Source organism: Nyctibius grandis, chromosome 31 (genome assembly GCF_013368605.1).
Source record: "Nyctibius grandis isolate bNycGra1 chromosome 31, bNycGra1.pri, whole genome shotgun sequence".
NCBI classification, from domain to species: domain Eukaryota; kingdom Metazoa; phylum Chordata; class Aves; order Nyctibiiformes; family Nyctibiidae; genus Nyctibius; species Nyctibius grandis.
Window position 1 is genome coordinate 1,343,067 of NC_090688.1, and position 14,824 is coordinate 1,357,890.

At 50.2% G+C, this 14,824-nt stretch overlaps 1 protein-coding gene across 2 annotated transcripts in view; it reads right to left on the reverse strand.

The window, feature by feature from the left end:
* The window catches only part of REXO1 (RNA exonuclease 1 homolog), a 43,979-nt gene extending 29,893 nt beyond the window's left edge, over positions 1-14,086 (reverse strand). For both annotated transcript variants that reach the window (XM_068420667.1, XM_068420666.1), the window contains exon 1: positions 13,791-14,086. In XM_068420667.1, the coding sequence (XP_068276768.1) occupies positions 13,791-13,971 (181 nt within the window). In that variant the 5' untranslated portion in view covers positions 13,972-14,086. The remainder of the gene's footprint in view (positions 1-13,790) is intronic.
* Between the last annotated feature and the right edge of the window lie 738 nt (positions 14,087-14,824).

The following is a 14,824-nucleotide window of genomic DNA, read 5'->3' on the forward strand; positions in this document are numbered from 1 at the left end:
CTAAAGAATAATCACTGTATTAAAACCAAGAGGAGCTGAGTATGCGCAGAATGATCTGCTTAATTCAATGAAGCGAGCAAGGGAGGAAAGAGGATTCCAGTAGGAAAACTGTGGATTAGGTTCTCATTTATTGATGCCAATGCCCAAAGCCTCCAATATTCCTCAAAGCTCGGTATTTCTCACGGCAGCTCCAGGAAAAGCAGTCTTATTTGGACTGACAAACTGAGTGCTGCTACTAAGAAAAAACTACAAGTCCAAAGGCAACACAACCCAACCGCGTAGAACAACCACCAAGAGAAGAACATTAAACACCCAGAACTCCAACGTGACATGTCTCTTTTCAGACAAGTCCCTTCAGTGGCCTTCTAGGCATTTCTAGGGCTACGAACAGAGGATACGCTTTGACCACGCTGCACGGCGCTTCCAACCACAGCTCTACAGGACAGCTTCTGGGGAGTGATGGTCCACCCTAAGGAACTATATGGAAATGCCAAAGCAACCTGTCCAAGGGAAAACTTACAACTGGAGAGTCCATTAAAGCTCATCTTGTAACGTTCGTCTTGAAAAGGCCACGGGAGAAGTTGTCACAAGCATAAATGCTCTCTACTTTCTGCCATGGTATCCCAAACTCTCCCACCTACCTTTCCAACTCGTGGTGAAAAGGAAGGGAAGAGGAAGTCGTTCACACGCATGTGCAGAGTGACAGGCACCCTGCTTGCCAAAGAACAGGCAGGAAAATAACTTCACCTTGAAAAATACTGGTGCTGTTTAATGCCTTTGTCAGCGACACGGACAGTGGGACTGAGCGCGCCCTCAGCATGTTTGCTGATGACACCAAGCTGTGCGGTGCGGTGACACGCTGGAGGGAATGGATGGCATCCAGAGGGACCTTGACAGGCTGGAGAGGTGGGTCTGTGCAAATCACATGAAGTTCAACAAGGCCAAGTGCAAGGTCCTGCACGTGGGTCGGGGCAATCCCAAGCACAAATCCAGGCTGGGCGGAGAATGGATTGAGAGCAGCCCTGAGGAGAAGAACTTGGGGTGATGGGTGACGAGAAGCTCACCATGAGCCGGCAACGTGCGCTGGCAGCCCAGAAAGCCAACGGTATCCTGGGCTGCATCCCCAGCAGCGTGGCCAGCAGGGTGAGGGAGGGGATTCTGCCCCTCTGCTCCGCTCTCCTGAGACCGCCCCCTTCAGTGCTGCGTCCAGCTCTGGGGCCCCCAGCACAAGAAGGACACGGAGCTGTTGGAGAGAGTCCAGAGGAGGCCACGGAGATGCTCAGAGGGCTGGAGCCCCTCTGCTCTGGAGACAGGCTGAGAGAGCTGGGGCTGTTCAGCCTGGAGAAGAGAAGGCTCCAGGAGACCTTCTAGCACCTTCCAGTACCTGAAGGGGCTACAGGAAAACAAGAGAGGGGCTTTTGACAAGGGCATGGAGTGATAGGACGAGGGGGAATAGTTTTAAACTGAAAGAGGGGAGATTGAGATGAGATATTAGGAAGAAATTCTTTGCTGTGAGGGTGGTGAGACCCTGGGCCAGGTTGCCCAGAGAAGCTGTGGCTGCCCCCTCCCTGGCAGTGTTCAAGGCCAGGCTGGATGGGGCTTGGAGCAACCTGGTCTAGTGGAAGGTGTCCCTGCCTGTGGCAGGGGGTTGGAACTGGATGTTCTTTAAGGTCCCTTCCAACCCAAACCCGTCCGTGATTCTATGATAAATTACAATAGTAATGGAGGGACCCTGCAGTAAAGACGGGGGCACTCAGCAAGCCAACAGAAGCTACGGGTCAGTTAATGGTTGCGTTTTGACTTTGAGCAGTTTTCAGTCCTGGTTTTATCATAGTGTCTCTGGATGCTGCTATTCCAGAGGAACTTTTTGTTCTTTGCTAGAGGGATAGTAGCAAAACTGGCTTCCCAACATGAATGTGTAGAAGAACAAAACAGCAAGCAGAGAGATAAAAGACAGAAGAAAATCCCCAAACACCACAAACTCTCAGGTCTAACAGGGATGAGAGAGTTTCTTATAACAGCCAGAAACGCACAGTGTTTACAGGAGTTATTTCTACCTATATCCTCTCAGAAGACTGAGGGTTTTTTTGATTTTTCTTTTTTTTGTTTTCCAAAGGATCCACGACTGCAGAGCTCCCTTTGGTAATAAGAAAAGAACCTGGCAGAATTAGCCTCCAAACAGGCAGAATAATAGAGATTGGGTTAAAAAAAAAAAAGACACTGGTTTCATAAAACACTTTTTACCCCCTTGGGTTTGCAAAGTTTTTTTCCAAAGCAATTAGCTGCTGATTGAGCAGGGACTCTGGGCAACGGCAGCATGATGTCACCATCTTCTAAAGGACAGTCAGAGCTGTGCTCAGGACCAGAAATGTGGGAAAAAGGAACAAGGTGATATATTTCTGTAACTAGCTCTCCCTCCACCTATTGCAAAGTGCTTTATAACCAAGACACAAAGAGCATTTCTGAAACTCATGTCTGCTCTTCCCCATCACGATGCCCAGCACAGCTCACACCCTGGGAGAGAGAGGGAGGGAAAGGTGGCAAACCAGAGCATCACAGCAGATGGTGTACACCGGACAAACTGACATCCAGAGCCTAGCTGGAAAAATAAACCATGAAGAAATGCAGATAAGAAGGAAAAAAACAGGAACAAAGCTAGGTGCAAACAGCATCACAGACTGGTTTGGGTTGGAAGGGACCTTAAAGATCACCTAGTTCCAATCCCCCTGCCACAGGCAGGGACACCTTCCACTAGACCAGGTTGTTCCAAGCCCCATCCAACCTGGCCTTGAACAGCCACAGCTTCCCTGAGCAATCTGGGCCAGGGTCTCACCACCCTCACAGTCAACAATTTCTTCCTCATATCTCATCTCAATCTCCCCTCTTTCAGTTTAAAACCATTCCCCCTCATCCTGTCACTCCATGCCCTTGTCAAAAGTCCCTCTCCAGCTTTCCTGTAGCCCCTTCAGGTGCTGGAAGGTGCTAGAAGGTCTCCCCGGAGCCTTCTCTTCTCCAGGCTGAACAGCCCCAACTCTCTCAGCCTGAACCATCATGAAGGCTAGTATATATAAACAGATTAAGAACATAATTAGATATAAATATTAGCCCAACAACTGATAAAGAACAGAGCGCCCTCTGCACCCATTGCCTAATTTCTCACCACTTTGTGAAACATCAGCTCCAGAGTGATAGAGCAGACCAGCAGAGTGAAGTCTGGAGGAGTCAGCTATTACCCTCTAACTCAAGATGGAGCCCCAAAATTTAGCACATTGTTAGGGAAACAGCTGAAAGTCTCGTGAGGAAAGGGTCTCTGGGCGACTGAGCTCACCCTCACACAGGCAGGCACCCACCTACACCCACACCCCCCCTCTTACAACCTGGATACAAGTTCAAAAAGAGTCTTCTTCAGCTTCTGCCTTTATTCCTCTCCGTTTCGCACACTAATACGAATACCCATGGTGTAAAGAAAGATTGCTACGAGATGAATGACACCAGTTTTGCTATTCTCATATACAAGATGCCTGCAGTATTTCTGCTGAAGTGAAACGAGTGAGAGGCACCACGTAGTGGAAGAACTCTTTTGGGTGGATGTAAGACAGAGTCTGCACCGTCCTTTGAGAATCACGAGATAATGAGACTTGGGATGACAATTCCTTATAGGATTGTGAACTGAACTGCTATCAGGACACTCTTTAAAATACAAACTACTTTAATAATGTACCTCAGACATATGCAATAGTCCTTCTGAGACACAAAAAGGCGAAGTTAACATCAACACTACACAAAAATTATTAATAATTTCCACAGGACCTCAGTGAACAATCTCTTTAACCTAGAACGACTTTAGAATATACCAAAATGAACTGCACTTAAATCAGCCATCTCAGCACAGCTTATACAGAAGCGTAAAACAAGATTCTTCCAAAAAACTAAGGTTGATGCTTTTTTTTTCCTGGTTACAGTCACCTTGGTTCTGGGAAACGAAGCCTCAGTTCTGAGGTGGAGGTGGTTTATTACAGAGCTTCTCTAAGCTAACGACTCCTTGCTGTACGCTGGTCCTTCTAGTTTGTGCAGGAGGCGAAGGCGGTAAACAAAGGCTGACATTACATGAATAATGGGAGTACAAGGTCACCTGTTTGATGTTCAAACTTATTTTACAGTGAATCATTCTGGAGAATAAGATGTCTTTTTTTTTTCTCCCCAAGCACCCTACCACAACACATACTTCAGATGCTTTAAATAGAGAAAAGCCCGAACGTATGATGGGTATTGGTCATTGTAAACCTGCAGGTTTTGGAAGAGGAGTCAAGCTCTTGCACACGTGTGGGATGTGGATGACAACTACCTTCCTTCCAGGTATAGCAGCAGCTGCTGCTAAACAAAAGGGAGGCAAAAATGAGAAACTTTCACATTTACAACGATTAGTGTCTCCAAATGGGAGGGTCTGCTGGCCAAGCTGCAGAGGGACCAGCACAGACCAAAAGACAGCAAATATTTCAAGACCCACTGCTGAAGTCACCCATTTTCCTGGGTCACCTGGAGCTGGCAACAAAAGGTTCATTCAGCAGGAGGTGGAGAAGGTGGAAGCTGTTGGGAGACCTCTTTGGAGTGGGGGGAAAAAAAAAAAAGGCATTTTTATTTTCACGTCACCAGACCAGCTTTGTTAGCTTAACAGCTTGCCTGTGTTTACAGTGCCAGTACTTAGCAAATGCACAACCTGTGCGATTACAGAAAAATTATCACCATTGGAAAATTATTTTAAGCTTTTCATTTTAATGCTTCCCAGAAAAGACAGTGGTTTCTCAAGAACAAAATGTTTCAAACAGGCTTTACCAGCAGGCTGGGTTTTGCTACTCTTCAGAATTAAACAGCACAAAAGAAATGGCAGGTTTTGGCACAGACCTCATTTGCGAGTATCCAAAGCAAATTTCCAACAATTAATTTAACAATAATATCCAACCACTTGGAAATAATTAACACTGAGATTTAAAATAGTACATTTCAAATAATTATCCAGAGTAAATGGGTTAGGAGGACAGGTAAGAGGAGCTAAGAGAAATGTTTCTTCAACTTTAAATATAACCCTAATCCTCATGATTTTTTTTTGCTCCTTCTTTTTAAATCGTAAATTGAATTATTAAAATTAAGTATTAAAAGCATAGATAACCTTGTGCTGGTCTAAGAATAGCAGGGAAGCAAGGTTTGAGGGGTATTACAGCCAGCTGGCCTCTCCCTATGCACCCCACTCCTTGCATTTATTACTCCAAGAGAGGTACTTGATGCCACGGCGTCAAAGCACACCATGAACCACCACAGTCATTTCTTTAGTGGAAAAAAGGCAGCAAATATGAGAAAAGAAAGTCTTATATTAGTAAGGTTGAAAAAGGTTTGAACAGTCACCTGTCACACTGTGGTATTTTTAACCCTGCTGTGACAAAGCCTGCTCGAGTTCAGGGTATGGTTTCACCAGATGTTGTCAGCCAACGCAATCGCTCGGTGCCACCAAAGGACCGTCTCAGTGGGCTGAACTGGTTGCCTGAGGGTGTCACAGCCAGCACAGGGATGGCTGGATCCCAGCACCTAATAATTTCATTCAAGAAAACCCAACTTTGTGCAGTTTTGCCTCTGGCTCAGCACAAGAGGCATCTAAAAGGTCCTCCAGCCTACTAAACATGGCAGCTCCACCCTCTGGACAGCCTCACAGACAGTCCTGGAGGACAGCCAGGACCGCCACTGCTTCACACAGCAACACGAGTTAAATCCAAGGATGCAAAAGCCACAACAAGACGGTCTGGCCCACACAAAAGCCATCACTTACACTCCTCTGTGGACACAGCGATTTACAGTCCCACCTGCTCTGGGGCTAAAACAACAGCGGTAGGCAAAGAGCATCAGAGGCATGTCAAGATCTGTGATAAATGTCATGTTTCCTAAGAGGAAATCCCACCATCGGTACATTTCTCCCATAACCTAGGAAAGAAGGTGAGAAACATAACTGGTGTGTTTGCCAGGACAGGGGCAGGAAGCAAAGGTTGGCATCCAAAACTACCACAATTGCTCCCCAGGCTGCTACCGCGACCCCACAGCCTGTCATCACACAGGCTAGAAGGCGTCTCACCGTTTTAAAATCGATGATATATTAATCTGGATATTCAATGTTTGGATTCTTTGGAGATCTTTCCATTCCCTCTCTCATTTTAGCTTTAAAGTTAATCCTCAATATACAAGAAAAGCTGAAATTCTGTTTGGGGAGGAGGGAAAAATTAACAGAGACTTATTTTTTCTGTTTCTGAGAAAAAGACAGAATCAGGAAATGTTTCCACAGCTCCTGTGTAAGTGCTAGGTAAAACTAAGGATCTACTCCATGTAATTAGTAGAGCAAGTCTTCTTTTTTAAGAAGCAGAAGAAAAAAAAAATAAATACTTCATGTATTTTGGTGTTTTCTTTTCTCTCTATTCAACTCTGCCTTGAAAACTTACTTTGACCAGCACCCTCACAAGCAGTAACACCACTCCTCACCCACCAGTCCCTTAATTTTCCACCCTTTCTCTGGCTTGCTCAAGATAAGTTATCTTCTCCACACCTGTCTTATTTCTTTAACTATTTCGGGTGAAGAATTCGCATATAAGAAAAAAAAAACGCAACAATATTTCACTAGTCACAACTGGACACTTTGAAAAAACAAATTCAAACCTAAAGCTTGAAAGGTGCTTTTCTATATTACATTGAAAAACTTCAGCTGTGACTTATGAAGGGCTAAAAACAAAACTTAAACTGGTTTTAAAACCTGTCTGGCTTTAGTTAACTCAAAAGCTGGAGTTAATACTTTGCAACTCCTTTACAACAGACACCTGCAGCTCCGCAGGCTCCTTTAACCACCCAACCCAACACACTCCCCGATCCTCAGCGCAGATCCTCTCGTGAATAAAAAGGCCAGATCTCACAGGGAAATTAAAATCCTTGCTCAACTAAACCCCCCAGAGCAGAGCTGAGGGGTTTTTTTTTGTGTAGTCCATATATTTCAGAGGCAGATGCAACCCTGAGGACCAAATTCTCAGGTTAAATGACTGGCTGACACGTGAAAGCCTCTCTGGAGAAGGCACTTCTCTCGCAGCTGCTTCTTCACATGCTACAACCCACAGAAAGACACGAGTTCACTCCACAGTAAGTCAAAAACTTCAAAGAATTACCTGAGCTCCCCGCGGTTAATAAATATTGCAGATATTTGTTCATGCTCTACTACTTGAGGCTTTTAACATCTGCTTGGGACAGCTAAGACACCCCGGCACAGGCTTATGGCACAATACCGCTGACCACGTGCTGACACAGCACTTTCTGGGCTGCGGAGATAATTAGGGCAGGACTTACCAACCCAAAGTCCCGCCTTCACCCTCATTTACTCCCAAGTCAGATTGGGTTTTACTCGAGTGTCTGCAGGGGCTTTTTTGACTGTTTTCTTCTCTCCTAGCACTACTACTAGCATCTTGGGGAATTTTTTGACATCATATTTTCCCCACTCCCCAACTGTACACAAGTGCACACATTTCTTGCAGCCCAGAAAGCCAACGGTATCCTGGGCTGCATCCCCAGCAGTGTGGCCAGCAGGGCGAGGGAGGGGATTCTGCCCCTCTGCTCCACTCTCCTGAGACCCCCCCTGCAGTGCTGCGTCCAGCTCTGGGGCCCCCAACACAAGAAGGACACGGAGCTGTTGGAGCGAGTCCAGAGGAGGCCACAGAGATGCTCAGAGGGCTGGAGCCCCTCTGCTCTGGAGACAGGCTGAGAGAGCTGGGGCTGTTCAGCCTGGAGAAGAGAAGGCTCTGGGGAGACCTTCTAGCACCTTCCAGTACCTGAAGGGGCTACAGGAAAGCTGAAGAGGGGCTTTAGACAAGGGCATGGAGTGATAGGACGAGGGGGAAGGGTTTTAAACTGAAAGAGGGGAGATTGAGATGAGATATTAGGAAGAAATTGTTGACTGTGAGGGTGGTGAGACCCTGGCCCAGGTTGCCCAGAGAAGCTGTGGCTGCCCCCTCCCTGGCAGTGTTCAAGGCCAGGCTGGATGAGGCTTGGAGCAACCTGGTCTGGTGGAAGGTGTCCCTGGCCGTGGCAGGGGGGTTGGAACTGGATTGTCTTTAAGGTCCCTCCCAACGGTGGGTGATCCCCAGGGCCGTGCTAAGCGATCCCCTCGTCCCACCAGAGGCCCCCAGCAGCACACTCCGCAGCCAGAGCCCAACACCACCCCAATTCTCCAGCCCCGCAGCCCACGCTCAGTCCCAGCGGGGAAGGGAGATGCCCCAGCCCTGCCTGTTGCTGCGTGTCTGCCTGCAGCCCAGCGCTGCCGCCTCTCCGGTATGACGTGAGCCGACACGCCGCCCCGGCGCCTCCGATCCGCCTCGCCCAGCACAGGGCGATGCGGGGAAAGTGGTTCAGGGCAACCCTGGACTAGTGAATTGGGCTTTCCACTTCTTAAGTGCTAACGCAGCACTGTGGCGTGTGACTAGAGGAAAATAATCAGAGGAAGTGTTTAAATGTCAGGTAAGATATTCCACACTGGAGAGAGAGAAATGAATTAAGAGCACACGAAGGGCTCTTGTGGTGGGCAGAGGGGAGCCCGTGGAGCTCGCAAACACCAGCACAAGGCTAGTGCCTCCGACACCCAAGCAGGTCGCTGCACTTTTAGCCTTCAAAATCCTTCTGGCTTGACAGAGAAGATTTGCTCCCACCTCCTGCTTTTCACATGTCTGTAACTGGAGCGAGGAAGAGCCTCATGCAAGCTCAGGGCTGAGTCCCCACAGCCACACTACTGCTCACAGAAAGACCAACACTCAGAAGTGCCCGGCCAGCCCACACTGAAATCCCGACACACAAAGCAGCTGCACCTGCCCACCCACAGGCAAACTGCCATAACTGACAAGGCAGTTAAATGACCAGAAATCCCTAACCGCTGGAAAGCCACGACGTTGATTTACATGACGAGACACGTCCTGACCTTACCGTCACGTGGGTTTTCTATTCTTCATTTCAAAACTCAAGTTAAAAAAACATCCACCAGCGATATTTTGGTAATTACTGCCCTAAATACAAATGTGGGGGGGGGGGAAAGCAGTCTTAGCAATGTCCCACACACGCCGTTCACACACTAGAGCCCCCGACGCCGAACCACCCGATTTCCTCTCTCGGTAAAGAAATACCAAAGGCAGTTCAGAAGTGCCCATTTCCACTCATTCCTTTTCCCTGTAGCAAATACAGTAATAAAAGCTCTTTCCTACAAGAAGCTGATCTTGCACAACATCAACCACAGGAAGGAAAACGCATCTGTAAAGACTTTTTCTTCATCCTTTCTACCCATGGCGTGAACCTGCACTGCAAGGTAAGCAACACACCGGCAACCCCAGAGAGGCTGCTCCCACCAAACACAGCCGAGTTCAACGTGCAGCCCCTCAACGATGTGTTGGATGAGGAACCTGACCGGTGAAGAAGACAACGGCCTCAATCCTATGGAGACACATGGGCTAAGGATGATTAAAGTTGGGTTTTAACATTTAACGAGCCTCTTTTAGGTTTCACCAAGTATCATTTTGCACAGCGTTTTGTATACGAGTCACAGTGCCCACGTGGTTGCTTTTTGGCTGAAGACGTTGAATGAAGGGAGAGGTGAAGCGCATTCCTGCATCAGTGAGAGGATCAACGGAGTTAAAGCTGGGGAGATAAGCCCAAGGATTTCCCCGCACCTGACGCAGGCCAACAGGAACCAAACAGTGTCACAGCAGCTTGTGGGCTGGGTAGCATAAATCACACAGAGGTGAAACACTCTGTCGCTGGACGGCACCACACGAACCCAGCCAGTCACCTTTCAAAGATGCCATGTAGATTTAACCTGCAAAGCCTTGCCCATCCCACTAGAAAATCCACACAGCAAGAGAACCGCTCCACAAGCTTCGGACCGTAGCAGAAAACAGCCAAGCAACTGTTAGTGTGCACCACTCCAGAAGAAAGCACCTCAAGGGCGGGTGCTGAAAGCCTTGCTCTTCCCATCTCACGCTAACACAAGGATCAGAGCAGACAAAGAGGACCTCAGACCTCCAGACCTGGGCACAGCTTTTTGCTCTGGGTTCAAAAAATATCCACCTCCCAAGCATCTCCTGACAGCTGCTATCAAACCCAGCAAACCAAAGAGCTGGTTTCCTTAAGATATTTATGAAGAGATGTATTACGCTGCTTTTGTGTCTTTCAGATACTCAGGACCTAGACTTTAAAGAGAGACTTGTTTTTTCTCCTCTACAGCTCTCGAAGAGATGCTTTTAGGACTGAAGGCAGTTCTCCCCTCCTACCTACACAGCACGCTTTCAAAGCACTTTACACACATTCAATAACCTTTTCATCCCGCTCTGAAGCAGGTGGGTTTTGGTCATTTTATAAATGGAAAAAGCACTTCAGCCAAGTCAGGATTAGAATTTGCAATCTCCACATTCCCAGTCCTGCACAGGCTCATGTCCCGTTTCTCAGCCCACCAACACCGCCGTGGACATCCCACATCAGTGCATGATACCACCCCAGCACCTTCCTCAGCTTTCAGCCAGCACTGAATTTCTGCAAGCCTCCAGGTAGCCACACACTTTTACCACGCAGGCAAATACTTGCAGTAAAGACACTGGAATGGATTTCCCACATGAATATCATACATTTCAGAACCCAGTTCAAACGTGCCCTACGGACCAGACACACCACGCCGGTTCCCTCCTCACCCAACAAGTTTGTATTTACAGAGCTGCTTTCAGAGGGGAAGAGAAGGGAACACCGGGCACATGCCAACAGCAGCAGATGGGGGAAAACTCAGTCCTCCTGCTGCTGCTGATCCCCTAACAGGCACGGAGGCCTCTTCACCAGTCTCTCAGTGGCTGGGACCTTAAGAGTACTGTATGAAAAATAAGAATCATCTATTAGGACCATCTGAACGCCACACTCCTCAGGAAGTTTGGAATGGTGAGGAGGGCAAAGAAAAGGGGACCAGTGCTACGTCTCACTAATTCCTCTTTTCATCTCCTCTCTGCTCCATCTGGCACACGTCCACAGCCTCCTCCCTCCACGACCCGGCAAGGCCAGCTCCACTCCTCTACTTTTCAAAAGCGACTTTCAAGGCTACGGAGGGTCTGCGAAGAGTTTTGGGGTTACTGCCAGTCCTACGGTGATCGTCAAACATCAAAGTCAACATCAGCCTCGGATCAATATCCTTAGCAGGTCGGTTCTTTAGATGTTGTCCTTTTTTCTAGGCACTATCCCAGAAAACACAGATCTGCACTGTAGCTCTTGGTGCAGATAACCACCTGCTTTGGCAAAAAAAATTATGCTTTTAAAGCTTATTTATCGAGTGACATGATTAAATAGGTCAGATATGCCCAAGTGCACCGTTATAAGGCTACTTTAAAACAAGACAGACAGTTTCACTGACACGGAGCAACTTATGCTGGATCGAGAACCTGCTTTCAAGAAGATGGTTGCCTCGTTGCTAGCTAAACTACTACACCCTCTAGTGTAAATCTTAAATACGTCCTTCCAGACTAGACGAGCTTCAGGCAGACAGAGGAAAAGGCAGGAGCACTTCAACCTGAACCCTTCAGATGAAGCTAAGCCATAGCACTGCGTACAAAATAACCACAAAAGGGTCTTCTGCTCCTATAGAAATCAGGCACCTTACGCAACCCCCGCTGAACGACACCGTTTTGCAGCAGGTTCATCACTCATTTTCCACTTCTCAATCCAAATCAACACAGAAAAAACCGCTGCAGTCCAACACTAAGCTGAGGCAGGATTTACAGGTCCCTGGTTACGACAGCCGTGCCGTGCGTTAGATGCCAAGGGTTTGGGAAAGAGGGCAGGAACCCACGCCGAGCCGGCTGGGGGGAGTGGGAGGCAGCGGGCTGGAAGTTAAGCCTTGTGATCTTGCTTCTTTTGCAAATGGCAGACACTTCACCTAGGAAACTAGACCCACGCTATAGCTTTTATTTTTCAAAAGCCAGAGCTTCTCTAGGAGCCACAATACAGTAAATAAACTGCTCTCACTCCCTGAAACACAAGTTTTCCTCCTGGGTCACTAAGACATCCAAGCTAGGCCTAACAAGTCATTGGGATAATTTCTTTCTTGTCATTCACACTCAGCTCTTACATTAACGCTTTTTCAACTGGTATTAGAAGCTGCACACACTTTCCAGGTGCACCAAGAGGTTTTACTAAAGACCAGCCTTCCTGTCCCCATTTCGAAAATCAAAACCAGCACCAGCTTTTTATTTAGTCCATCAGTATCTGTTTCAGGTGGCAGAGCAAAATGAGCAAATCTAGTTCCAAAACTGATACTTGACAGATATTTAAAGACAAACAGGAATAGTACACTGAAAGATAATTATAATAACAAGCATCTAAAGGCCCATCCTAAGGGGTTCTAGGGAGTTTTTCAAATTCAAAAGAACACTGAAAGAATACTAATACGGCATCTGTCTGCCTGTGACAGCCCTGAACGTGTTTCCTTTATTTTAAACTAAACCACACTCACGGTAAGTTGACCTGGTAACCAGGAGACATAAAGAATTCATGACCTTCCAAACTTGTGAATAAGCCAAAGTTAAGCAAGCACATAAAAAAACATGACAAGTTGTGCTTTATTTTGACACCTTCTGCTTCAGGTTGTTAGAGACCATCCATACCAGCAAGTACACCTGACTGAAATAACAAAGCTTTAACAAAAAGAAAGCAAGCAGCATTCTTCTAGGGAGAAGAATGCAAGCTTTTCCCTCCAAATAAAATAAGTAGATCAGCAAATAATGTAAGTAAAACAAGAGTTGCTGAAAGAACGGAGGAGAACAATAGCTCACTAGTTTTTTCATAGCCAAGCTTCATTTGAGAAACCTGGCAGCACTCCATGCCTGACTCAAGTCCCTCATCGGGAGGGGGCCCAGCTCACCACAGCCCCCTCCCCGTGACACCTCACCAGCAGGACCTGCCTCGCAGCACTGGACTAGAGAACACATCACCTCCAGCTCCCCAAACCCATGCACCTCCTGAAGGGTTGTGACGGCACCAGCAATTCTTCACGGAGGTTTGAAATGTTGCCCTGACACCTCATCGCCGCGTGAGCTAGAGTGCCTGGAGGGACAAAGAAAGGGATCAGAACGGAGCTGCCCTTCTGCAGCCTCCATCCTTGTGACAAGACAGGCTGTCCTCAGGCAATCGGACATGTTGGAAAGCTGCTCCCACCACCCCCGTGTCGGACGGCAACTGTGGGATCCGACTGATGATGAGGAGGAGGAGACATCCATCTCTCTCTCACCCAGTGGGGCAGAAAAGGCCCTTCAGATCCTCCTTCAGAGGGAACAAGAGGTGACAACCAGGGGCCCAGAGCCTGGACAGGGCTGAGCACAAGCAGACACAAGAGCTCGAGGGCGAGGAGGACCCATTTGTCCCACCTGGATGCTGACAGAGCCCCCTGGGGACACCCCACTCGAGAGGGGTTTGAGGGGGAAACACCTGAGCCCTGGAAGCAAGTGGGATTTGGAGGAGTCAGAGGCAGATGTAGGCCCTGAAGGGCGGGCAGGCGTGAGAAGGACGAAGGGCGCGGGCCTGTCCTTGCCAGGGGAAGGACACGCTGCTGCTGGGGGGGCAGGACCGGGGTGGTGAGGGGCAGGACCGGGGGGCGAGAGCGGCGCAGGGCCGGGACCAGCCACAGCCCGGGGAGGGAGAGAGGCGGGGGAAGGAGAAGGAGGTACCGCGACCCGGCGAGCCGGGCTGGGCCGGGGCCGTACCTGCGCCGTGGCCGAGAGCGACCCCCGCGCCGGGGCCGCCGGAGGCTCCGCACCGCGCTGCCGCCACCGGGGGGTGCCGGAAGTGGCAGTAGGGCCGGCGGCAGGGCGGGCCCCGGCCCGGCCCCCCGGCGCTCAGGAAAGGGCAGTCGATGCCGCGGAAGTAGCCGGTGGATCTCAGCATTCCGCCGGCTGCGGGGCCGGGCCGCGGGGCGCCGGGGAGGGGAAGAGGAGACGCGGGCGGCGGCGACGCTCCCCCCCCTCACACCGCCGGCACCAGCCCCGCCGCCATCTTGGAACCGCCAGGCCCGGCCGCGAGGCCCCCGCGACGCCGGTGCCCGCACAGGGCTGCCCGCGGCGCGCCTGAGCGGAGCGCGGGGCGGGGCTGAGGGCAGTGGGCGGGGCCAAGGGGAAACGGCGGGAACGTGGGGAAAATGGCGGCCGGCGGGAGGCGCTGGCGCTGCGGCGGGCCCGGCCCCGCTGCCCTCAGCCGCCCCCCGCGGGGTGCCGGGGCCTGCCTGGCTCTTGGCCGGCGGCTGCAGGCCTGAGGGCACCGGGGTGCCAGCGGGAGGAGCCCGACGCGGGTCTCCCCCTCAGGAAGGGACCTGGGGTGGTCCCGGGCCCCCGCGGCCGCAGGGGGACAAACCCCCGGGGCTGGAGGTCGGTCGCCCGTGGCCTTCCCGAAGCCACAACTGGTGTGTGACCGGTTTGTAGGAGATGCCATTGAGAGTATCTCCAAGTTCATCTGGTTTGGGGCCTGGCGCTGGACCCGCTGCCCTCAAAACGGCCGCAGAGCGAGGGGAAGGCGCTGGGGAAGGAGGGTGCAGGCCCTGGTGCTATGGCCGCCCCGTCCTGCTGCCTCACACTGGGCTGGGCCACCTCTGCTCCACCCGAACACCGCTGGATCCCTCCTGCTGCTGCCAGAGGGATGGCCCTGGGCTCCTTGCGCTGTGGCCCACGGCCCCCAGCACGGCCCATGGCCCTCAGCATGGCTCAGCGCCTCAGCATGGCTCAGTGCCTCAGCATGGCTCAGCACC